The following is a 26,294-nucleotide window of genomic DNA, read 5'->3' as shown; positions in this document are numbered from 1 at the left end:
TTTTGAGGTCTTTGTCTATGAATTTCTGATCACTAATTGTCAACATTAACATTTGTAATCTTAGGATAATATTACACTGTTTTTAAATATTATTAAGGGGATCATACCAAACACTCTTGAACAAATAATTGAAGGACAAAAGTGTCCTCTAGTTGATTAATAAATAAAACCTTGATGTTAAAAAATCCTCACAGGATATTTCTACACGGAAAAGTTTATGTTGGATTCACAATCAATTTGTTGACAAGTTCTTTTTTTTTTTTTTGGCATGAAAACATGAGTAAGCGTTTCTTAATTTGGTTTCCCTTGTCAAGTCACATTTGTCTTGTAAGTATAAGAGATCTCACATGCACATTGAAGTTAAAAATTGCTTACGTACTGGCCAAAAGTTACATTTGATATAAATGAAAATGGTCTGAAAATCAAGTTTACACAATGAATTCCAAAGTTTCCAACCCAATAAAACACACTAAGATTATAACATATATAAAAGGAATGCATGCTATTTACTTCTATTCAAGTCTTTTAGGCCGAAACTCAAATCCTTCAACCAAAATGCCTTTTTTCTCGTGTATGGTCATTAAACTCTCCATATTTTAAACTCCAGTAAGCCATCATCATCTTCTTCATTTCAGTGTAAAACTCTCCGACCTTAATTTCGAGCCACCTATCTTCTCTTTGCTTAACACCAATTCTTGGAGGGTATAGGACTACTACTTGTCCTTGAGACTTTACACATACCACTTTCATTGAGGCTAAAATTTATGAATGTATCTGCGAATCCCAATATTTCGCTTCCAAATTGAAAGATGAAGAACACATCATATGTTGTTTTTGAGGACAGGAGTTTAGTGTTAAAAGCTCCTTTCACCTCAAACCACCACACTTGATTGAGCTCCGCTACTTCAGGAAATCTGTAAATCCATGCAAGATATTATTAATATTATATCACCAAATACTAAACCTTTAGAAACTAGGGAGAATATCAGTAAAGGACCTTGGAAGAAATTAAACCATAAAAAGACAGCTAAGAAGTAAACATTAATAATCAACAAGTAAATCAATATTTTAACAACTATTCAATCCGTCCAAGTCCTTACTAGATATAAAATCTTTCAGAAATTCTTTATTGATATTGTCCCTTTAAACTAATATAATAATTTGAATTTCTCCTCCCATTCTAGTGGGGTTGAATCATATTCTTAGTACATTTGTTCAGATCTCTCAATCTAGCTAGACTTTTAACTCTTTTGGATTCAAATGTATACTCTGCATATTACTAATGCAAGTCCACTTAAAAAGGAGGTGTGGGTTTCAAATATATCATTCAGCCCAACTAATTGAGCTTTAACAGCCTAATAGGTTTGGAGAATAATTTATTTCAATTCACATATATGACTACATGATTTTTCAAGGCCAAAGTGTAATAACTGATAATAACGGTATATGAAGGACTTTGTCTCCTTAAAGTGGGTCAAATTTTGGATCATTTTGAATTTGATAGAAGATATGATACCATATAAAATTTAGATTATTTTTCTATTGACATTATTATCTCTAATGACTAAAAATATTAAAGATATACAAGGGAGGTTCCTTAGAAACATCGCTAATAAATCCAACATTATTGTTAGACGATGACATTGTAGGGTCTATGTGCGGAAAATGCTCAAGACATTTAAAGAAATGAAAAGAAGGACTTGAGTGAAAAAGAAATTTTAAATCAATTTACAAATACACCAAATTACAAACTTTTTCCTCTCTTTCACTCCTTCTTCACGTCACTCTCCCCTTTTTCTTTCCTCTTCTGTCTTCTGTCTTCTCCTTTTTTCCTACTTCCTTACCCAAACTACTCTTCTTCACCACTCCTTTCTCCCTTTAAACTACACCTAGTCTTTCTTGCCTTTATTTTTCCTTATAAAATGACTTACACTCCTTCACGTCACTTCTCTTTTTCTTCCTCTCTCTTTGTCTTCTTCTGTCTTCTCCTTTTTCCTACTTCCTTACCCAAACTTCTCTCTTCACACCACTCCTTTTCTCCCTTTAAACTACACTTGTCATTCTTGCTTTTATTTTTCCTTATAAAATGACTTACCAAAGACACTATTGTTATCATCCTTTCTTCAGTATCGATCATTGATTCTATGAGGAGATTACTGTGTAGACAATGGACTATTGAATTTAATTTTTTGTAGAGAGGGTAATAGGTGGGCCGACTACCTAGCGAATTTGGCCTATAGTCTTCCTTCTGAGTTTAAATTGTATGACCTCCACCACCTGATGTTAGTTCTGGGTGGCTGTTGTGTTCTTTTTTTGTGTTTCTTCAAGTTGATTTTCTTGTTTTGCTGTAGTGCCTTTGTTTTTTTTTATATTTTTGAATGAAGCCTCCTGATATTATTCAATAAAAAAAAAAAGACACCTGTTTATACAAGATGGAGGAGCTGAGCTCCCACCTGATTGTTAGTTTTGGGTGGCTGTTGGGGCTTTTTTTTTTTTTTGTCTCTTTTAGTTGATTTTCTCGTTTTTCTGTAGTGCTCTTTTTTTTTTTAATCTTTTTGAATGAAGCTTCCTGATATTATTCAATTAAAAAAAAAAGACACCTATTTCTACTAGATGGAGGAACTGAGCTCCCACCTGATGAGTTTAAACTATATGACCTCCCACTTGATTTTTAGTTTTGTGTGGCTGTTAGGTCTCTTTTTATGTGTTTCTTTTAGTTGCTCTTCTCGTTTTTGCTGCGGTGCTCTTTGTTTTTTGTCCGTTTTAAATGAAGCATCCTGGTACTATTCAAATAAAAAAAAAAAAACAAGAAGAAAGAAAGACACCAATGCTGCCCATTGCCCAAAGTACTTGCCCATTTCTTGGAGAGGAGGAAATGTATTCTACTTGCTGTCCGAGTTGATTATATTTTATAAAATATATTTTTACTTTTCTTTCTTTTTCTTTTACTTGTTGATTAAATGCATTCTTTTCTTCTCACTTTTTCTACTCACTTGGCTTTGAGTTTAATGGACCGTGAAAAAATTTGCTATGACATTTAACACACTCCCCCTCATTACTAATTTCTTCCTTGACTTCTTTCTTTGAAATCATACCCAATAAAGGCATTAGTTTGATGGTTGCAGATGCATTGAGTAGCAAGACTTTACGTGTCGCAAGTTTGATGGTATAAGAGCATAGATTGATGTAATCTTTCCTAGATTTGTAGCAAGATGCACCATTAGAGGCATTAGTTGGTGCCTATTCTATGGTAATTAGTAATGAGTTCTGGAGGGAATTGAGGATGGCACAACTAGAAGACGAGTGTCTTCTTCGGGTTCAAGAAGAAGTTGAGTAGAAATGGACAGGAGATTTTACTTCAATGATGATGTGTTTGTAGTATACCGGGACAAAATTTGCGTATCCAATGATGCAAATTTGAGAAAAGTGACTTTGAATGAAGCTCATTGCAGTAAGTACACTATTCATCCAAGAGTGTATAATATGAAGCGCCATTGGTGGTGGCCAGGCATCAAGAGGGACGTGATATAGTTTGTCTCAATGTTTGACCTATCAGAAAGTTAAAATAGAGCACAAGACTAGCGAGTATGTTAAAAAAATTGGATATCCCTAAGTAAAAATGGGATAGCATTCCATAGAATTCATATCTGGTTTACCAGGACTCAGGCAGGGCATGATGCCAGTTGGGTAGTTGTGATCGACCACAAAAGTCAGCTCACTTTCTGGCTATTCGAATTAGAAATTCTTAGAAAAGTTGGCAAAAATTTACATTAGAGAAGTTGTGAGGCTACATGGTATACTGAGAGAATATAGTCTCTAATTGAGATCTAAAATTTACATATATGTTCTAGGGAGCTTTGCAACAAGCAATTGGTATTGAGTTGAGATTTAGTATGGCTTATCATCCTTAGATGGTTAGACGAAGCGGACTATACAAAATCTGAAAGACATGTTGAGAGCTTGTGTGCCAGAGTTGAGAGGTAGTTGGGACAGCCATCTTCTTTTGGCTGAATTTGCTTACAACAACAGTTACCACTCTAATATTCCAATGGCATCATGTGAGGCATTTTACGAGAGGAAATGTAAATCACCTCTATACTAGACATAATTGAGTGAGAGGAGCATGTTGGAACCAGATATTGTGGATCAGATGACTCAGAAGATTGAGTTGATAAGGCAAAAATGGTTAACAGCCCAGAATAGATAGAAGAGTTATACAAATAGATGTCGTCGGGTGTTAGAATCTCTGGCGGGTGATCACGTATTTCTAAAGGTTACATTAGTGACTGGACTTGAGATGTCAATTAGAGCTAAGAAGTTGACTTCTAGATTCATTAGTCATCCATTATGTATTAATTGATATGGATGAATTTCAAATGGTTTTAGAGAGAAGTCTTGGGTTCCCAAGCAATTTAAAAAAATTAATGTTTTCTTTGATTTCCATGATGTGAGGTGGTAAATAGGTTAACCTCTTCTAATATCATGTAGATATTAGAAGAGGTTACAAAATACTTTTTCAAGTGATACTGGCTCTTTTTATTCTTCTACCAAAGAAACATTGGCATACTTTGGATTTTTGACTTGCTTGATCTTCTCAATTCTAGTATTGATGCCTCTATAGGTGGTCAATCCTCCAATATTTCTATAACTGGGTGATCATATGGCTTTGTTCTTTGATAAACACTAGTCTTCCATGGATTTTCTAATGAAGAAGACTTTGCTACACTTTTATAACTTTGTTGTATTTCATCTGTCTTATCTTTAAACTTTTCTTGCAATTATTCTTCTACTTTTTTGGAATAAGGAAGTGGCACATATTCTAGTGTCCACCATGTTGATGCTTCATCAAATACAAAATTCCTCAAGAGATGGCATTTTCCAGCTGTAGGATCATAGCAACGCTAGCCTTTTTCAATTTTCAATATAACTGACAAAAATACACCTAATTACTTTCTTGTCAAACTTGTTACGTTGCCAATTACCTTGGAATAACTCATTATGGGCTTCATCTCCCACCATGGGCGACACTACAATTAGTTCAGGGGCCAAATGCACCCCTTGGACTCAAGAAAATTATAAAAAAGGGTTATACGTTTCACTACTTTGCATCCCTTTAAAGATATTTAGGTTCCAAAGAAGTTTTTAAATATATTCAGTTGAAGGCCAAAAAAATTTAACCCAAAATTTTGATATGGAAAGGTTAATTGAATTTTTCAAGTTCTATCTATGTGAGTTATCTTCCTCTAATTTAATGACTCTTGATAATCAACTTGAGACTTAAATCATTGACATGCGAAGCAATAATGAATTTACATCATTAAAAGGAATTGGTAGTCTCGCAAAAATATTAGTGGAAACAAGAAGACATATAGTTTATCCTTTAGTTTATACTCTCTTAAAGTAAGCAATAATATTACCAACTGCCACAACAATGGTAGAAAGAGCCTTTTTTATCATGAAGTTTGTGAAAAATTTATTGCAAAATCATATGAGAGATCCCTTGATGAATAATTATCTAGTGACTTATATTAAAAAAATATTTTTCCTTAGCATCGACAATAAGCTAGGGTTCAACATAAGGTCTTTAGTCCTATAAAGAAAGGTAGATGATGGCCAAGAATGACTCCTATTTGGTTGCCAAAAAGAATGTGAATGGAATAAATTAAAAGAATTGAAATAAAAATGAATTTATTAAATTACCCTTCTCCCTAACTCTGCCTATGTTATAAACCGGTCCCCAGCCAAGATAAGGGAGGGGTTGTGTTAAGCTCTCAACAGCCAACGTAAAACTTTGTTGAATCTCACATGGATATAGATAATAGACATTTTTTTGCTAACGCTAGGTTGTTGCCCGTAAGTAACATGTTGTATGACTCAAGTACTATGATAAGTGAGTTAGGGCCGCTGCATCAATGCCCCAGATGTACTGTTAAATGAGCAAGGGCTACCGCTTTATTCTGGACGAGCGCAGCTAAAGAAGTTAGTCCATGTGAGTAAAATCAGACTTGGTTATGGAATGTTGGGACCTTGACTGTAAGCCTATAGAGGTGGTAGGAGTTATGATTCAAAGAAAAATTAATATCTTGGTGCTGTAGGAAACTAAATGGGGTGGGTGAACAAGCTAAGGATATCCAAGGTTTCAATCTTTGGTATACTAAGAAAGTAAACGCACGCAATGGGGTGGTATCATTGTTGATAAGAAATGGTAGAGGTAAACAGAATTGGAGACCAAATTATTTCCCTAAAAATGATCATCAAACAGAGAGACTATCAATATTATTAGCGCTTATGCACCTCAAGTTGGGACAGAAGCCATTCTTAAAGAGTTATTTGGGAAAGACTTGGAGGGTTGATCGAAAGCATACAATAATGAAAAGATTTTTATTACACAAAGACTTTAATGGGACATGTTGGGAGGGAGGCAAATCATTATATGAGGGTACATGGTGGTTTGGGTTTTAGGGAACAAAATAATGAAGAACAATATCCTTGATTTCTCTTTGGCATATGATTTCAAGATTGCTAATACTTGTTTCAAGAGGAGAGATGAGCATCTCATCACTTATAAAAGTGGAGAGCTTCAAAGTAAATGATTGATTTCTTTTTGATAAGGAGTGCGGATAGAAGACTTTGTAAAAATTGTAAGGTGATTCTTGAGAAGCTGTTACGACACAACACCGGGTCCTTGTCCTTGATGTGTGTATTATGAGTAAAAACCAAAAGCATCGACAACAAGTAATAACTCCAATGATTAGATGGTGGCAATTAAAAGGTAAAAAGAAGAGAATTTCAAGAGAAATCTCTTGGTCAAAGGAATTTGGGAGTCTCGAGAAAGTGCTAATACCTTGTGGGAAGACTTGGCTGTGAAGGTAAGGAAGGTCGCAAAAGAAGTTTTAGAAGAATCAAGAGGTTTTGGTCCAAGAGATAAGGAGTCTTGATGGTGGAATGATAGCATGCAGGAAAAAATCAAGTACAAAGAGTGTTTCAAAGCCATCTATTTGTGCAATAATAATGAAAATTTGAAATGATATTGTATGGCTAAAAGGGAAACTAAGAAGGCCATGAGTGAAGCTCATTCTAAAGCATTTGAAGGGTTTTATAATAGTCTTGGGACAAAGATGGAGAATGAAAAATTTATATAAAATTGCCAAAATAAGAAAAAAAAATCAAGAGATTTGGAACAAGTAAGGTATATAAAGGATGAAGATGAAATGTTTTGGTCACAGATAATAATATTAAAGACAAATGGGAGATATACTTCTCTAAACTTTTCAATAATGATGGGGGTTCGTCAATTAACTTGGAAGATTTAGTAACTTTGAAAGAGAGCAAAATTTGTCATTTTATCGAAAAATACAGGTTTGGGAAGTGAGAGAAGCTCTTAAGAAAATGGCAAATAATAGAGCATAGACCTGATTGTATCCCTATTGAAACGTGAAAATGTTTGGATGTAGAGGGTACAGTGGTTAACTAAGTTATTTAATGAGATCTTACAATCAAGAGAATGCTAGACAATTGGAGGAGAAGCACCTTATTTCCTATTTATAAAATAAAGGAGATAGTCATAATTGTGTTAACTATAAAGGGATTAAACTCATGAGTCATACTATAAAATTATAGAAAAGAGTAATTGAGCATAAGTTGAGATTAGAAACTGGTATTTCTAAAAATCAATTCGGTTTCATGTCAGGGAGGGCAACTACAGAAGTGATTTATCTACTAAGGGGATTAATGAAAAAATATTGATGGAAAGCTAAAAATTTACATATGGTTTTCATTGATTTGAAAAAAATTTATGATCGTATACTGAGAGAAATACTTTGGACTTTGGAAGTCATGGAAAATAAAGGTGTCCGGGTTTGCCTATAGACATGTATAAGGGGGCATCAACTACTATAAGAACGCTTTGGTGGTGATGGTGAAATAAGAGATTTTTCTATAAAGATTGGGCTGCCTCAAGGATCATCTTTGAGTGCTTATTTGTTTGATCTAACCTTAGATGTTTTGACTGAGCATATTCAAGAGGAAATTTCTAAATGCATACTTTTTGCAGATGTATATAGTTCTTATTACAAAGACAAGAGAAGAGATAAATTGTAAACTTGAGTTATAGAGAAAGACATTGGAGTCAAAAGGTTTCGCTTGAATAGAATTAAAACAGAATATTTACATTGTAATTTTGATAAGGGGTCAGTGAGTGATAACTTGGAAGTAAAATTGAGTGATCATACCATACTTCAAGTGGAAAAAGTTTAGATATTTGGAAGCGATTATTCAACAAAAATGGAAAAATTGATGGAGATATTACACATAGGATACAAGCGAGTGGTTAATTGGAGAAAGGTTAAAAGAGTTATCTACAATCATAAAGTACCTGATAAGCTTAAAGGAAAGTTTTATCGAACTGCTATAAGACAAACAATTTTATATGGTAGTGAATGTTGGGCTTTGACGGGACAGCAAGAGCATAAAATTAGAGTAGCAGATATGAGAATGTTAAGATAGATGTGTGGATATACATGTAAAGATAAAATTTGAAATGAGCGAATATAGGAGAAAGTAGGCGTGGCACCTATTAAAGGAAAAATAGAAAATCATTTGAGGTGGTTCGGACATGTATAAAGAAGACCATGGGAGGCACCTGTGAGCAGAGTGAACAGATGACTTTAAGCCCTGTCAAGAAGGGTAGAGGAGGACCGAAGAGAACACTTTTGCAGGTTGTTGAGTAAGACCTTTTAATTAACAATATTTCAAAAACTTAATAAATGATAGAACACAATGACATCATATAATCTATGTAACCTACCCCACCTAATGGAATAAGGCTTCTTGTTCTTGTTGTTGTACCCTTCTCCCTCATGATAAGTAAGATAAAACTCATACTATATACCACAAATACGAAAATTATTACATCCTCCAAAAATCTCATGAATCTGATTTCAACCCCATAAATTAAAATTACCCTTATCCCTTATGAATAAGGTTCACTTATTCCCCTCCAAAGTTTGATCATTATAGTTTTTTCTTTTATTTTTTTCAATATATTCCTTTCTAGCAACTGAACAAGACCTGAGGTTATCAAATGAAATTTATTGGGAAAAGATATATCTAAAGTACTAATTGTTGATGAAGGACACTAGCATTATGTGATTCTTGTAACCAATTTCACTTAGTGGGATTGGCTGCTTGTTGTATGAATAATGTGAGTTTTGCAAAATAAAATCATTCTAATTAATAAATTAAAGGAAGGTAACGTTTTTTTCCATTTAAACTACAAGACCAAATTGAAGCCTGTTGATGAAAAGTAAACCAATTGGCATAGACCCACTATAACAAAACTTAAAGTGTCACCAGTGCTATATGAGTTTTTTTGAAAGCATACCTGGACTCTTGAAAGCATACCTGGACTCTTGAGCAGAATGGTAATTCCAATACCTAAGATCAGGTCCCCAAAGAACCCCAAGTCCTCTTGCACCTATCATATAACACTTCTTTCCACTCTCCTTATCCAGAGAAAAACTCTGCTCCAACAACATGAAAATAGTATTAATTTACATGAAAGTAATTAGAGATGAAAACATATAAGATAAAAAAAACTAGAAGTGGTCAAATCGTTTGACTTTCACAAAATTGAAGAAATTAAATCAACACTCTTGATTATTATTATAGGACTGATTTAGTTTGGGAAGTTCAAGTTACCAGCTTTTTGAGGAATGATTTAACGAGATCTTATCTAAAAGTTAATAATAAGTTTAGGAAAACTTTGCTTAAAATAAAAAAGTTTAGGAAAACAATTATCATTAATATATGTTTTTCTACCATGATATAAACAAGGCAATAGTGCTACATATACTATCAATATCAATGTACATAATCTATAGAAAGCCATACTGATCTTCATAAATTATATATGCACTGTGACTTAACTTGGAATATTTCATGTGAGCAAGACCCATATCTAGTTGGAATACTAGACAATGAGAGCTGCAAAGGAAATAAATCTTGACATGGAGTGAATTGAAAAACCACGATATGTGATTATAGGTATAAGTATACCATATATGATTTTTTATAAGCCATTTTTCCTGGCTGGAAAAGGGCTTACAAGGAAGAATTAAAAATGTCAAATAGTTGAGAAAAAATTTGCATGATATATATAGTTAATTATATTTCATTATAATATTTATATCATGCATATTGTTAAGAGTGAATTGGACTGACCACTTGGTTTGTAAGTATGGTATTGGTTACAAGGTTGTTTAAGAAGAGAGAGAGTGGCCGTTAAGGACCAGAAAAATAGATTATCTATACTATGTATGCATCAAAGGTTGAGCAAAGTATAAAGACCAAGAAAGGATGCTCCAACATTGAAGAACTCAAAATTACTAAGAGATGAGTAAATTATATAAAATTAGAGGATTAAAAGAAGCACTTTTGCCTATGGCTTTGTGCAAATAATCCTCAACATTTAAATCACTCTAAACTTCTAAATGCATGCATTGCTCAGTGGTAGAATCACCTTGTACCAAAAAATTCTAACACCCCTCCATCCTTCTTCTCTCACACACACATAAAGAGAGAACAATATAATGATCAATTTATTCTTTTTTTATAACATGAGAAATAGGTTTTAGCGATAACAAAGATAGCCTCTCGAGGTATTGAGGGCAAAGAGTAGACTTCTTTCAACCAAAAATTAATTTATTCTAAAAATTAATTTATACACACATATTATAGAATAGGACAAAGTATTTTTTTTTAAGAATGATACTTAATTGTAAATTTTAGATCCTTTTCATATATAGAACAAATCCATTATTTATATGAAAATTGAGAATATATTCTTTAAGAAAATTAAACATATATATATATATATAATAACTACAAGTTAAAATATAAATAACATAAATGGTTATATGTATGACATATTGAAGATTAGGACAAAAATTATGCTAATTGTATAAAAAAATTAAATATATAAAATATGCACATCTGTTTTAAAAAATTGAAGTTTAATATAATTATATATAATTTATTCTCTGATAATTTAAATTACAAAATTATTTTAAAAACAATTATTGTAAAAAAAACCTTAAATAATGGTGGAGAATTGCTAAAAAATCAATATATTAATATATATAAATTAAAAAATTGACTTCATTAATTTCTTTGCTAGTTCTGTAACATCCTGAGTTTTAAATTTAAAGTTAATTTTTAATTAAAGAGTAATTAATAAATTAAGTGATTAATTGATTAATTTAATCAAATTTCTGAATTGCTAATTAATATTTGGATCATGAATAGTGTAACATCTTGAAATTTTTAAGACTCGAGGTTATTTCAAAATAAAATATCTTTAATTAAATTAAAGTTAAAAATAATTTGATAGAAGTCAAAGTTTGAATTTTACTATGCAAAAGTTTGATTTTATTTTATTTTTAATTATTAAAAAAATTACTAAAGTTGACCTAGACTTTTGTGCTATAATAAAAAATGGTAGACCCTTTCTTGTAATTTTTCCCAAAATGTTTTAAGATTAGTTTAAAGAGGAAAACAACACGCAAAAAAAAAAATGAAACAAGAAAACAAAAGGAAAGAAACGAACAAGAGAATGAGAGAGTGAGAGGAGGAAAAGAGAGGAGGAAGAGAGGACATCCAAGAGGCTTTGCAAGCATTGCAAGCTCGGCTACACGATAAGTAAAACCCCTACTTCAATCCTCTTCCTTCCTCTTGATTTTCTTCAATTTTTGTAAGAGAGAATTTCTAGATTTTGATCTCAAAGGATTTGTTCTTATAAGCTTTAGTTTCTTTGGGTCCTTTCAAGATTATTTTGAGTTTATATATAGTGTTGTAATGTTTTGAGTGAGAAATTGAATGAAGAAAGCAGTTTTGAGTGAGCACAAATTAAACCCTAATAGATTGGATCTTGCTCCTAGATGGTTTGAGCCTATTTATTTAGTTATAATTGTAATATTTGAATCCAATAAGATTTAAATTAAGCTTTAATTTTTATTATAAGAGCTAATTATGAAAGTTGGTAATACACTAAGTGAATTTTTTTGGTTAATTAAAAATTGTATGGTTTGGAAATTAGCCTAGTGGTGGCTAATACATGATTTTGATGGTTAAGTGATACTATGTGAATGGTTAGTTTAACATATGGACCATTGGGATGGATTATAACTCATTGACCCAAGTTGTGCAGTATGAGTTATAGTCTTCTTTAATACTATTTTTCATAAATGATGTGGATCACTTATATGTTGTAGAGATTGTTGGTGGAATTTGTTTGGAAGTTAAAGGACAAGCCAAGTCTCATTTTTGCACAAGGAGAACCCTTTTAGTACAAAAGGGTTGAGGTAACGGGAAAATTTACATTTCTTATTGCTTTATTTAACTATTTTTGAGTAGATAATATTATCTAGCATGCATTACACGTTTTAAATAATTGAATGCAAATAAAATATATTTTAGAAGAATTTATAGGGTATTACTTTAATAATAATACATCTATGTGTACTATCTACTTCATAATGATGTTATTTATGAAATAAGATTATTAGCATACATTGTAATCATAAAAAGGAGTTACACTTAGGAAAGTGTAACTAGATTTGGCACCTTAGATAGGCTAAGGAACCACTTAAGGGATGAATTATGAATGTTATACTACTTTATAATATTGAAGTGGTCAATACTCGGGAAAAGTAGAAAAGAGCAAGAGGCATGATCTTGACAGGAGTTCACCAATAAGGAGATGTGGTCTTGTAATATTTTGTGACTCACCATCGGTACTCAATATTGCCTTTTGTATTGTGAGCTCAATACACTAAAGTAGTTAGTGGATTGAGTGTTCGACACCTCTCAGTGGGAGATGAAATCCGGCATATGAAGTATGAGGTTGAGTGCCTAAGCCAAGATAACCCTCACATGAAGAGTAAGTCGGGTTGGCTCTGGGAAGGAGTTAGCTTTGACTGCTCAAGATTTACGTTGATTGGACACCGGATGGAAAAACGATGCATTTTAGAATTTGGTCTGGAAGTGCTGTCATGACAGCATTAAATTGCTATCATGACAGTAACAGTGTTGATATTGGAACACACATAAATTTTAATCCGTCCGTTAGATCTTTTTAAAATTTGGTACACTAGTAGTACTCTTTGAAAGTGACAAGTGAGCTCTAGAATCACTCTGATCAAAGGTCGGATGATGAAATAGTGTACTCCAAAAGTTAGTCTAGAGGTGCAATCATGACAGCGCAAAAATGTCCAAATTTATAACGTGTCCAAATTTTAATCCAACCATTGAATCTTTTTAAAATTTGGAACACTATTAATACACATTAAAAATAATATGTGAGCTTTAAAATCATTTCAATCGGAAGTCAAACGATGAATCGGCACCTCCCAGGAGTTTGTCAACGAGGGCTGTCATGACAGCAATGAAATGCTTCTATTTGCCTAATTTGCTTCTATGCACTATACTGTAATTCTTCAGACTTTTCTAAAAAAAATTAATTAAAATGTGCACTTTGCTATTGTGTAGATTATTTGGTGATTTAAATGATTTGCTTTCCAAGTTGGTTTTAGGGTCAACTCCTTAGCCACACTTAGTTTATTTAACTTGGGTGATTTTTGAATAACACTTGGAGCAAGTGTTACAAATAGCCTCAAGATCAAGCTAGGGTAAAAGTTGGATCAAACCAAGTCTGAATGGGGGGGGCACTTTTGCTCCCTGCATCACATGCCATGGCACCTGGCACAGACTCCGAATAAAGAGGTGAAAATGATCAAAAAAAAAAAGAAAGGAAAAGGTAGGGAAAGCTTAGGGCACATAGGAGGAAGATGAAGGCTCTATTAGGGCTTTGATTTGGGCAAGGTTAGAGGTTTGTTTGGACCTCCAATCATTGAAGTAAGCTTCCTAACAATTTTCTCTATCTATTCACCTTGGTTTTCTTGAATTCTAGAGAAAGGGTGGTTGTGTTCTAAGTTGGAGGGGGATTATACTCAAACTCTAGGCCTTGCATGTAATTGTGAGAGTTTGATTTAAGCTTCTTTGAGTTCAATAAGTGTTAATTTGAAGCTTATAAGTGCCGGGGCATTGGGTTTTGGATGAACCCTAGGTGAATTTAGGACTGTTAGAGTTGTGTGAGCTGAAATTAAGTATGAATTAACCTTGTATATGATAAATTAAGATAATATGAGGGTGTAAAAGCTTTGACTAGCTCAATGGCAGAGATTTGAATTGTTGAGTAGCTAAATTAAGTTAATTTAACGAGTGGTCACTTGTGTTAAATTAATGAATTGATATATAGTACTTCTAATTACATATTTTGATATCTTGGAGTGATTCCAAGGCTATAGTAACGTCGGAGTTTACGTTTGATCTACAGGTAAACCTTTCGGTAAAAACCAGTTGAGGTAACTAGTGAATCATATAGTTTATCGACTTGTATAGTTATTTGCAAAAAATATTTATTTACAAATGTAATAATTGCTTTTAGAAATTAGTAGAGTGTGCTAAGGATTTTATGACAAAAATTGCTCATAATTGGATTGGTATGCTAAGGTTTGATAAAATGTTTTTGAAAATAGATTTATCGAACTAAATAAATAAGGCAAATTTGGTTAGCATTGGATATGTGAGATTTATATTGATTATGTAGAAAAAAATGCAAAGAGTTGCATTGGGGAAAATTGCGTGATCGAATAAGGGTTGAAGTTCACCCTAGTTGAAGACGTAATAAAAATCCATATGGTTATGCTGCCAGCTGGGACACCCGGTACAGCTTATCTTGGCTTCGTATTCACTGAAGAGGTTCAGTGGATCGGTGAGGTTCTAAATTAACCTAAAAGTGTTCGGTGAATTTGTTCCCTCCATTGAAGGTGAACTTAGGACAATTTCACTAAGAATTGATCTTATGTGATAACCTACGGATTCAGTCAGGGAGACATAAAGGTTTGGTTGGAAATGGGATCAAGCATATGGTATTTGTGTTATATGTTATGAATTTATACTAGGCCTATATATTATGTTGTATTATATCACATTTTTATTATGCCATTCTACTACTTGTTTATGATTGTACATGTTAATAGATTATATGATTTTCTTGTTATTGAGACATTGTCTCACCCTGTGGTTTTATATTTTTTAGGTTTTGAGACGAACGGAGGACGAGGGAAAGAACAGGACAAGGAGTAGTTAGACTACTGGTGCGATGTCCTTCATTATTAGAGTTTTTGTATATCAATGTATATAAAGCTAAGGTTGCCAAATAGGAATTCATGTATTTGAGTTATGCATGCATGATACATTTTGACACTCTTGTCAAGTTGTATGCTATGACATGTAAGAGCGTGTTGTATGGGCGTGGTGAAACTGGGTCTTGCATGTAGTTATATGAGAATATATGATAAAATTAACCCATAGTGTACATTTGTTACATCACTTGTGATAAAGGCTAATTTTTTATTATAATTGCAAGATGTGATTATTTGTGTGTCATGTGAGGTGTGATATGAATGCTTGAATAATAGTATTGCACTTGTATATTGTGTAAATTTTGGGTATTTTAGCTCAAGGTGAATTTTGTTATGATACTGGTGGCAAAGGCTAAAATACGGATATAAGTGTGAGCTATTGGTGTTTGTGTAAAATGACGTGGGTTGTATGTTATAAGTTGCACAGATTTGGCCTAGGATAAAATTTGAAAAATTTTATGTAAGGACCCTGTTTGTGTGAATTTGAGGTATAGAGTAGCTAAATCTTAGTTTTGATATATTATTGTCTATTTAACTATTTAATCAGGTGCATAAACAGTCCATTGGACTTGATTTAATAGTATAAGTGACTTGATTTAATAGTATAAGTTTTAAGTCTTAGGGACTTGGATGTTTAAAAATCGTTTTAAAATTTGACTTATGGCATGCAGGTGTCTAAAATTCTCATATCATATCAAATTGGAATGAAACTTATACCATTAGTCTAATTATCGAATAAGCTTTACATGCACACTTGAATCACTCCAATTGAATCTAGAATGTAAAAATGGCGCACATCAAAAGCTTGCCCTGAAAAGCTATCATGACAGCAAAATGTCATCATGATAAGGCATGTGCACCGCGGATATGTGTCACAATGTGTTAAAATGATAATTTTGACCTCGTTCGCTTATGTTTTAATTGTTTTTGTCTACCATGTGTCCCATAACTTTTAATATCAATAAGTTTGAACTTAAACTACATATTTGTACTATTTTTCTTAGAATCCCAAAGATTTTCAGTTGTATTTCAAACATTATCTGATTTAATCCTTCTGCGAATGCAGTAAGCTCAGGAAGAATTAAAGACTCTTAATTACCATTGTATGTTATGATTATGCAGTGATTATTGCTAATGTCAGGTCATATATTACAGGTTTTGTCCCTGCACATGCCATCAATTATTTATTATTTTACTATTACTAAAAAATTCATGCATACTACAACTGCTCAGTGTGGTGGAACCACCTTGTACCTAACAAAGTTTGATATTCCACCATCTCCCTCTCACCTTGTACCTAACAAAGTCTGGTACATGGCACTATCCTTCCCAATGATCGATGTGTTGCAACATGCTACGTATATATATAGTTTTCACATACTTCTTCCAAGTGATTTGTAATTACTTTATTAGAATCAAGAAGATGTATTTAAATTATTGGTATTATAAAAAAAATAGAGAAATAAATTCTTATGTTTACTATTCTTAATTAAATGTATCATCTTTAAAACATTTTCTCTCTCCTACATAGCTTCTTACTCTATTTATAAGAGATTCTGAAAGAATAACATTGAAAAACGAGTAATTAATTGTATGTCTTTTATACAAAGTAATTTATAAACAATATAATTATCTACTTATTTTTTTTTATAACATAAGAAATAGGTTCTGACCACAACAGAGATTATCCCCCAAGATAATGAGGGCACGGGGGAGAGTTCTCTTAACCAAAATCAATTTATTTAAAAAAATAATTTTTATACACACACACGCACATATATAGCATAAACATTATAGGATAGGACAAAGTATTTATTGTTGTTGTTGTTGTTGATTCACTCCTAAAATAAAATGATACTAACTTGTAAATTTTAGTCCCATTTCATATATGGAACAAATCCATTAATTATAATGAAAATTGAGAATATATTTTTTTAAAAGAAAATTGAACATTTTTTATATCTATTATATTAACTACAAGTTAAAATATAAATAATATATAAAAATTTCATATTTTAAATACATTGTTATATCCATGACACATTGAAGATTAGGACAAAAAGATATGCAATTCTATAAAAAAATCAATATATAAAATATGTACATCTGTTAAAAAAATTGAAGTGTAATATAATTATATACTCCCTCCGTTCAAAAATGTAAAGCATTTTTTAAGAAGTTGAATGTTAAAAAATATAAGGCATTTTTAAACTTTCAAAGTGTAATCATTATTTTTTTTAAAAAAAGTACTCATATTGATAATGACTTTATAGAGTATTTAATAGACATAAATATGAAAAGAAATGGTTAGTTTGAAAGTAGTTAACAACTTTATTAAAGTAAAATTCGATTAAAAATGTCTTATATTTTTAAAGAGAGGAAGTATAATTAATTCTCTGATAATTTTAAGTTACAAAATTATTTAAAAAAATAAATTATTATAAAAGAATTAAAAAAACCTTAAATGATCTTGGAGGATTGCTAAAAAATCAATATATATATATATATATATATATGAATTAAAAAATTGGCCCCCTAATTTCTCCGCTGGTTCCGTCCCTGAACATGCTATCAATTATTTTGTTATTTCACTACCAGAGAATGGCACTCTAGTACCATCGAAAAAGGTTAATTATAGTTAAGTCTCATATAATGGTGAATTATTTATTTATGAGTATATATAACTTAATCAAAAGAAAAAAAAAATGATTCGGTGCTCTAGTAATTTTTTTTTTTTTTGGCCAGCGTTACTCTAGGAATGAAAACGATCAAATTTTAATCATTTAGATATTTTCACATTTTTTTGAGAAAGTTATTAAATCAAAGTTTCTATAAAAAAAGTATTTTTTGTTTCGAAAAAGTTAATTATCCATTAATAATTTTAAAATTTAAGGGTTAACAAATTTAATCGATTAAATTATAAGAACTTAAATTAAAACAAAACAAATTACATGGACTTGATTTAAAATTGATGAAAACGCATATTATTTTCTCCTAATTTTATGAGAATCAATAAATTAAAATTTCATCGGTACAGTAGTGCTTCGGTGCTTTTGAGCAAGACAGATCAAAATGAAGCAAGTGAAAATCAGAGTAAATTAATTAAAATGAGATCTCTGGTCATACCATGGTGCGATCGGCCAAAAGGAGTGGATGGTCAGAAAGATGATGGTAGAGTTGTTTCTTGGGTAGAGAAGTCAAGTTGGGAGTAGACGATTGAGCCACCAAGTGTTGCCAATCGGACGGCAGAAAAGCTTCCCACGTGTCATCGGAATCTGCAGATTCTTTCAGGGTCCAACACACAGCAGATGTCCGGCATGCATCCTTCGGAGTTGTGCGTGAAACGATTTTGCACAAACACTCCTTCGGCAAAACAGTTATGTCCGTCAACAGGATCTCCTCCTCCCCCCTCTCTCAACCTTTCTCACTCTAAATTTTTCAAACGGTGAAATGAAAGCCGTGTTGCTGTGCCCATTTAACTTTTCCATCGTCCCTGTCCCTACATAAAGACTTTATAGAGCACGACAGTGACCCGCGAAAAAAACGCAACCATATATTTTTTTTCATTTTTTGAAGTATATGACCGCGTGAAAAAGAACAGTGTAGATGAAATAAAAGATCAGACTATGTCAGAACCTATACTGTTTGTGTACCTTATGAGCGGGAGGAACAACGTGCCTCGGAGCTTGTGGAGCAAGTTAGAAAAAATTTCACTTGATCGAATCGAATTATGGATTCTCAATCAATAATTTTTTAGCCAAGACAATAAATGAGATTGATGTTGTGTGAGATGAGTAAAAAAAATTGAGTTTAGTTATTGTATGTCTCTAGACTTAAATCTATATCAATGTTTTGAAATTCGAACCGAACATTGAACAGAAAAAAGTAGCAGGTCACAGTTCTCACAACTCAACCAGTTAGATCGGCAGTCGAACCGGTGACATAAAATTTAAATAAAAAATAATATTTATATGTATATATATCTATATATATTTATAAACAAGACATTAATTTAACCTAAAAAAGACAATAATATATCAAGCAACACCACAAATTCACATTGCATAACATATTCTAATTGCTCAAAATTTCAAACAATGATATCATAAATCCAAAATATATGTGTCAAATATGTTCTAATTGATCAAAGTTTCAAACAAAGATACCACAAATCTAAAATATATCTCAAACATATCATTGCAAAGTTCACAACATTATAAGTTTAAATTTTCATAGCTTATCAAATATTGGGAGATCTTGGTTGATCTAAGCATGGGCAGGCTCAAAAGCATCAACATCTTTACTAAAGCTATCAACATCCTCTTGAGAAAATAATTGTAAATCAAGTCCACCAATGGCTTCACCATCTGCCACGTTGCCTCTTTGCTGATTATCTTCACAAACAAACATTTAATGGATATAATCAAATTAATGAAAATCACATGATAAGTGATAAAAAAAGTGAAAACATTGAGTAAAGAATACCGAACCTTCCTCATACTCTTGATGAACGATAGCTTTTGATAGCACTGTGTCATCATAAATGAGATCTCGTTCTATCTCATCAATATTGAGTAAAGAACAATCATCTTCTTCCATTACCCAATACTCAATCTTATCAATACTTTCATAATCAACAGGGTCCAAAGCTTTCTTCTTGTTAGCAACTTTAATAAAAACACATGATAGTAACAAAGTATAAGGATTCATATAACTTATTTTTTATAGCTAGAAATGAAAAAAAATTTTGACTAATTAATCTATTCCTTAATCGAAAATTATAATGAATATAGACAAGATCATTCAATCTTTCATGCTCCAACTTATTCCTTTTCTTGGAGTGTATTCTTTCAAAGACATTCCAATTCCTTTCACAGCCCAAGGAAGATATAGTTTGGCCTAATATCTTAACAACCAAGTCTTTAACATTTGGATAGCTGCTCACAAAATGTTTCCACCATTCATCTATCATGAGAAAAAGTAAGTTATTAGAATTTATTTTAAAGATAAAAACAATAACTATCAAAGATAAAAGTATAAAGTTTACCAGGTCGCATGGTTTTTGCAAATTCTAAAGCCAATGGATGACTAAAGCTCCGACACCTTTCTTGGTATTGTGTGCCTTCTAACAAAAACTTGGTCTTATTAGAAGAAATTTTTCTATCTATCACATTAAGATATCCTTGCATAACCTCTGGCTTTCTAGAAAAGTTTTCCTTATCATAAAGGAAAGCAGGATTGAAGAGATATGCTGCTGCATGAAGATTTTGTCGAAGTTAAGAATCCCACCTTCTCTTAATAACAATTGTGTAAAGCTTGTACAGAGATTTTTTGTGCTTAAAAGTATTCTTTATAGCTCTTTTTGCTCTGTACATGCCATCATACACATAGCCAAGTGAAGGCCGATCATCAGAATCAACAATTCTTAACAATTTCACAAGTGGTTTTACAATTTCAACAACAATTTTACAATTATTCCAGAATTGATTGTCTAATACAATCATTGTCACATCCTTTGCCTTTAAATCCTTGTAGTATCTAGATTCTACAAATGTCTTGCTTGTTATCAAAGCTTGAATATCATGCTTGTGCTCATAGATACTTTTCAAGGCAATAAAAGTAGTGGCAAACCGTGTTGCTCCGGGGCGGATGATTTATGTCCAACCTTCTCTTTTCCTTAACCAAGCTAGCAAAAAGACATGGTTGTAAATGAATTTTGAAACCATGGATGCACGTGTTGCTAAGCTATTAACAATCTCCATTTTACCGATATCTGATAAAATTAAATTTAAGCAATAGGCAGCACAAGGAGACCAGAAAATAGAAGGAAACTTATCATTTAATAACCTTCCAGCAGCTTTATAATTACCTGCATTATCAGTTACCAAGTGGACAACATTATCTGTACCAACAAAAGCAACCATATCCATGAATAAGTTGCAAAGATTTTGAGCATCCTTAACAATATCCGATGCATCAATAGATCTAATGAAGACCATTCCTCTAGGGCAGTAAACAAGAAAATTAATCAATTGTCTATTTCTTTGATCCTGCCAACCATCAGCCATTATTGTACATCCAATCTCAGCCCAAAAGTTTCTACATTCATCAACCAATAATTGCACCTCCTTTTTCATGTCTTGTAATAATTTGGTTCTCACGGCATGGTAAGTTGGTCCTTTATAACCAGGGCCAATAACTGAAATAGCATCTATCATAGGCTGATAGTAAACAGAATTTACAGCATTCATAGGAATGCAACAATCATACAACCACCTAACCACAGCTAAATCCGCTTTATACCAAGCTTCTTTACCTGCAAATGCACTTCGAATTCCTAGCTATGCTCCCGAGTTTGTCCTTGGGGCAAAGAATTTATCTCCAGCTATAGATGCCTTTTTTTTTACTGATTGAGATAAACTTGGAGGAATTATTTCTTGCACAATTCCATCATCTACTTCCAATGGATTATCCTCTTCTTGTTTTCTCAATTTCTTAGTTGGTCTCTTTTGATCAATTTCTTTCAAGTTTTCATCCAATTGATAGCGAACATCATGTGGCACACTTTTACAACTAATTGCATCTCCTTTTTTCCCAGCAAGGTGTTGTTTCATTCTGTGTATTCCACCACCACCAAATTCCTTTCCACAATATAGGCATCTTCAGCGAGGTTTGCCACCCTTTTCATTTGGTATTTTAGTACAATGCTCCCATGTAGGATCTGACTTAGCTCTAATAGATTGTGTAGATGCAGCATTAGATATTTATTCAGATGACATTTTCTAAATTTACATTGAAAGCACAGATAAAATGTGAAAAGGAGAGCAGAGCTAGGAATTAGATGATACTCAGAATAATTAAATCATATCCAGAATTCCAGATCAATAAATAACAGAGCAACAAAAAATAAAGCAAACAAGCATACATAGATAAATGGCTGGACGAATCGTATAAACAATATACATATTGCTCATTATACAAACTCAAATACATAGATAGAACATAGAAGCTAGAAATCGAACCTGGAAAGAGAGCAGAGCACACCAAGAATCAAAGAAGCTAGAGCAAAACGAGAATCACGCAGAGGTAGAGGCACGAGCTGAAGCTAGGACCTGGGAGGAGCTGGAGGCAATTTGGGTCTGGGCTGAGAATGGCGAGCAAGATGTGAGAGGAGGACGAATCAAAAACAAAGTACAATATGAGATTTGAGTGAGATTTCAAATTTGAAGGCTTGATGCCTTGATTAGTTGACTGGAGAATGGAGATGAGAAACAGAGAAAGGTGAGAGTGAGACCAAAGGTACGACTGTGTGAGACGGCGAGACTCAAGAGACGAGTCTGAGCGCTAAGGGTGTGATCGTGTGAGATTGAGACTGTGAGTGTGAGACAGATCAGGTGAGAGCAAGACACCGAGACCATAGGCTAGAGAGACGGTGAGGCTTTGAGAGACGAGTTTGAGGCTCTAAGCTCTAATCTAAGGGTGTGAGAGTGAGATTGTGACTGTGATTGTGAGAGGTCAGGACTCAGGCGAGCAACGATCGCGAGACAGCGAGAGTAAGGTCTCAATCTCAGCTCAAGTCATTTGTGACTCTATCTACTATAATGAACTCAGAAGAGAGAGAGAGAGAGAGAGATAAGGAAGGCAAGACTTGGAGAAGACAGACAGAGAGTGCTCAAGATCACTCCGTGCTCCATTATGGCATCTGGCAGTGTGGGTCTCTGTGGTGTGGTGTGGCCGTGTGGGTAGCTCTGGTCTGGAGATGGTACGAGTTCGAAACTGTGAATGCTTTCTTTATCTTTTAATTTTATTTTCCTGAGTGCTGAGTCTTGGATTAGACAGACAGGTGAAGGTGACAACACGTGAGGAGTCTGAGCTGAAGACGTGACTGAGCTGTGAGGTGTGAGTGTGAGTCTGACACTGAGAGTCTGAGACGTCGTGTACGAGTAAATTATTTTTTATCTTTTAACTGACCTGGATTGACCCATGTTGAACCGTCTCTAGGTTTCAGGTCAACTTTGGTTCAATGAAAAATGGACAGTTCTGACCGGTTCAATCTGATCCAACAGCTAAAACAGCTCAATTGGTTGAACCAGACTGCTTTACTCAGTGGGTGACCGTCAGACCGTCCAGTTTGGTCCAGTTTTCACAACATTGATTTATATAGTATTAATGATAAAAATAAATTAACATACGCTCTTACAAGACAAGAGTAACACACATTGTATCTATGTAATTTATACCACATGTACTTGAGAATTGTAATTGAAAAGCAAATGACTAGATTCCTATTTCATTATTATAATAATCATTTTATTGATGTCATTTGCCTTTCACAATATTATAAAGATAAGTTATAGTGCTTGTTATTTAACATATATCATATAATTATAATAGATGTTGTATAAAGGTAATGTGCTAAAAAAGCAATTGTTTATTATCAAAGTGATATTGGGTGAAAGGAAGTTTAATTACCTGATACATGAACACATTTATGCTAGTATCTAATATATGTCTTTTATGATATCATTGTGTGGATTTAATAACTGTGGACATTATGCACATGAGAAAAGCAATTTAAGTCTTATATTGACTCGAAAGGAATTAGATTAGTTGAGACAAGAATGTATATAGATGAATGTAGGACATTTGGGATACAATATTAATAGAAGAGCAAATAAACAAATAAAGGAGTTGTTTTGTGATTGTTCGTAAATGATTTCTAGTATAAGAACACTCTATTGGGATTTTGGGCACCCATGCAGCAGAATAAAAAAAAATTTGTAGAACCCTAAAAGGATCTATTGATTTTGCTTAAATTGAATTAAACAAATAGAACTTACCAATTTGATTGAGAGATCCAATCTTCGTTTAACAACTCAGATCACAAGTGTTACTCTTTGAACAAACACCCTCTATTGCTATCCACACAAATGAGAATAATGAACACGAATAGTGTACTAGCACCTTATCTTGAACTACAGCTACTTCTTACAATCTGAAAAGTCACACGTATGTTCATTGTGTGACTTTAGTGAAAAATGCCTTCTACTTTTCTATTAAGTTTTTCCCTCTTTGTAAGTTATTCTTTAATGTTTTTCTTTCCTTAAAAGGCCTAACCTCCTTATCTAAATAAAGGTGGGCTCTTTGGCCTCTTTGAAAAGCCTTAATTTAACTTTAATTACATACGTAAATTAAATAATATTTAATATACAAACTTTATATTAAATATATAAAATTCATTCTCTACCACCTAAAGAGAGATATGATAATTATCCTCTTGCAAGATATCAATTTGAAAAGTTATGTATATTATATATATATATATATATATTAATTTTCATCTACCAATATCTTTAATAGAATTTTATTATTTTATTTAGGATATTTATTTTGAATTATGAACTCTTCTAAAGATATCATACTTCAAAATAAATCTTCAAAAGATTTAATTAAACTTAATATTCTCAATAATAATTATTATTATAAATAATATTATATTCTTCTAATTCAAATTAGAAGATATTTTATATTTTTTCTTTTTTTTTTTGCAACTTATTTGTTCTATCTAAAAAAATAGAAAACTTTTTAGGGGGAATGGCACTAAAGGCCCTTAAAAGTAAGAATTTTACAGACAAGGCCTAATAGAATTTGAAATTATTTTGAGGGCCCAAAGGTCTCATTTGTAATTATGTTTTCTGATGAAATGACCAATTTATCCCTCCTATAACCATCTGCTAAACGACAACTTTCGTTCAACAGGTATAAGTGGGTGATCCACTTTTATCTAGATAGCTATGGAGAAGACGATCATACATTTGTCCGATTACATTCCTCTCATGCCAACCAGCTTCTTGAAATGATCTGCCATGGTGTAGAAAGAATGGATCAAGCTGCTGCATCTACCATTGCAGAAGAAACTTTTTTACTACTCCTAGGCTTATCTTTGAGCTTACTTCATCCATTCGTCTTGGTCAGAGTCTTAGAAACTTCAATTGATCCATTATCAATTTTATTTTGTCAAAAAAGGACATAGAGAGAGTCTGAGCCATATTAGTTTCATCTAGTCATAATGTGTAACACACCAAAATTTTTTTTTAAATAATTTAACTCAACCATAGTTGGGTTACAGCCACCCAACACATTTTTATATCAATAATTTCAATATAAAATATTTTATAATTGGCTTCAACTCACATACTATAGCATTTCAGATAAATTTTTACCTCCCACATGCCATTAGACTAAATTACATTTGTCCATCTTTATACTCCCAACAAATAAACTAAATCACATTTGTCCATCCTTATACTCCCAATAAGTAAAATAAGTAATTTAGTCAATTTTCAACACAAGTCAATTATTTGGCCTTATAATCATGCCATTTTAACCAATCCAAAGTAAACCAAATATTACAATTACAGTCATCCAAATTGTACCAAAAATAGAAATAGTTTGAAAGGTATGATTACATTTATATATTCATATAATTGACAATAAACAAAAAGCCCTAATATTGGCAATATAACACATTATAAATCATAAATTAAATACCCAAAAGAGACAGTGGATCTATACCACTAAGCCTCTGGGATTCCTCCACGTGTCACTCGTGGCTCTTCTCCTGAAAATTGTTAACCACATAATAAGACTCAAAAGTCCCAGTAACCAAAGCCAATTTATGATAGTGTATACAAACAGTTAAGTGTGTGCTTCCTAAGTGAGAATTAAAAATAATATAATTCCAACAAAAATAAAATATTACAATACACACAAACAACCATCCTTATATCCCTCCATTAACCTCGAGCCGTAGCCCTCACTCGGTGCTAAATTACCCGGCCAAAGGTAAATTAGCCCGAGCCCTTACAAGCCACCTATTGAGCTCCAATAGGGGCGTACCACGTGGCACATAAATACAACAACAATAACAAGTCTCCCAACACCTCCCACAATAATTAAATAAATTTATAATAATATTGCACAATTATATAATATTACAAAATTTATAATTTTCTCAATAATCACCCAATT

General features: G+C 32.6%; 2 protein-coding genes across 3 annotated transcripts; both read right to left on the bottom strand.

Annotated features, from left to right (window-relative positions):
* Nucleotides 1-379: 379 nt before the first annotated feature.
* Nucleotides 380-18,745, bottom strand: LOC129315408 (F-box protein PP2-B11-like). 2 transcript variants are annotated; one of them, XR_008594485.1, is made up of 3 exons: nt 18,390-18,743; nt 9,383-9,521; nt 380-914 (listed from the first exon to the last, which is right to left on the bottom strand). XR_008594485.1 is itself a non-coding variant. In XM_054959067.1 (3 exons), exons 1-3 carry the CDS (start codon nt 18,390-18,392, stop codon nt 683-685), a joined length of 354 nt encoding a protein of 117 aa, XP_054815042.1. In that variant the 5' UTR covers nt 18,393-18,745; the 3' UTR covers nt 380-682. The 2 variants fall into 2 exon arrangements, 1 of the variants encoding a protein (XP_054815042.1); XM_054959067.1 differs by having other exon boundaries at nt 9,403-9,521; nt 18,390-18,745.
* A 784-nt stretch (nt 18,746-19,529) lies between these two features.
* Nucleotides 19,530-21,877, bottom strand: LOC129316465 (uncharacterized). The gene is made up of 4 exons (XM_054960891.1): nt 21,685-21,877; nt 21,133-21,579; nt 19,754-19,930; nt 19,530-19,657 (listed from the first exon to the last, which is right to left on the bottom strand). Exons 1-4 carry the CDS (start codon nt 21,875-21,877, stop codon nt 19,530-19,532), a joined length of 945 nt encoding a protein of 314 aa, XP_054816866.1.
* Nucleotides 21,878-26,294: the final 4,417 nt, after the last annotated feature.

This window comes from Prosopis cineraria, unplaced genomic scaffold (assembly GCF_029017545.1).
Source record: "Prosopis cineraria cultivar Desert tree isolate PC_DT_omini unplaced genomic scaffold, ASM2901754v1 PC7, whole genome shotgun sequence".
NCBI classification, from domain to species: domain Eukaryota; kingdom Viridiplantae; phylum Streptophyta; class Magnoliopsida; order Fabales; family Fabaceae; genus Prosopis; species Prosopis cineraria.
The sequence above is the reverse complement of the archived record's forward strand: the minus strand, read 5'-3'. Positions and strand labels throughout refer to the sequence as shown.

Coding starts and splice junctions, on each gene's coding strand:
- LOC129315408 (XM_054959067.1), bottom strand. Junction 915..9,402: donor CATTCTGCTCAAGAGTCCAG/GTATGCTTTCAA, acceptor ATGGATTTACAG/ATTTCCTGAAGTAGCGGAGC.
- LOC129316465 (XM_054960891.1), bottom strand. CDS start 21,877: ATGAAACAACACCTTGCTGGGAAAAAAGGAGATGCAATTAGTTGTAAA. Junction 21,580..21,684: donor GCAAGAAATAATTCCTCCAA/GTTTATCTCAAT, acceptor GTGCATTTGCAG/GTAAAGAAGCTTGGTATAAA. Junction 19,658..19,753: donor TCATCAAGAGTATGAGGAAG/GTTCGGTATTCT, acceptor TTGTTTGTGAAG/ATAATCAGCAAAGAGGCAAC.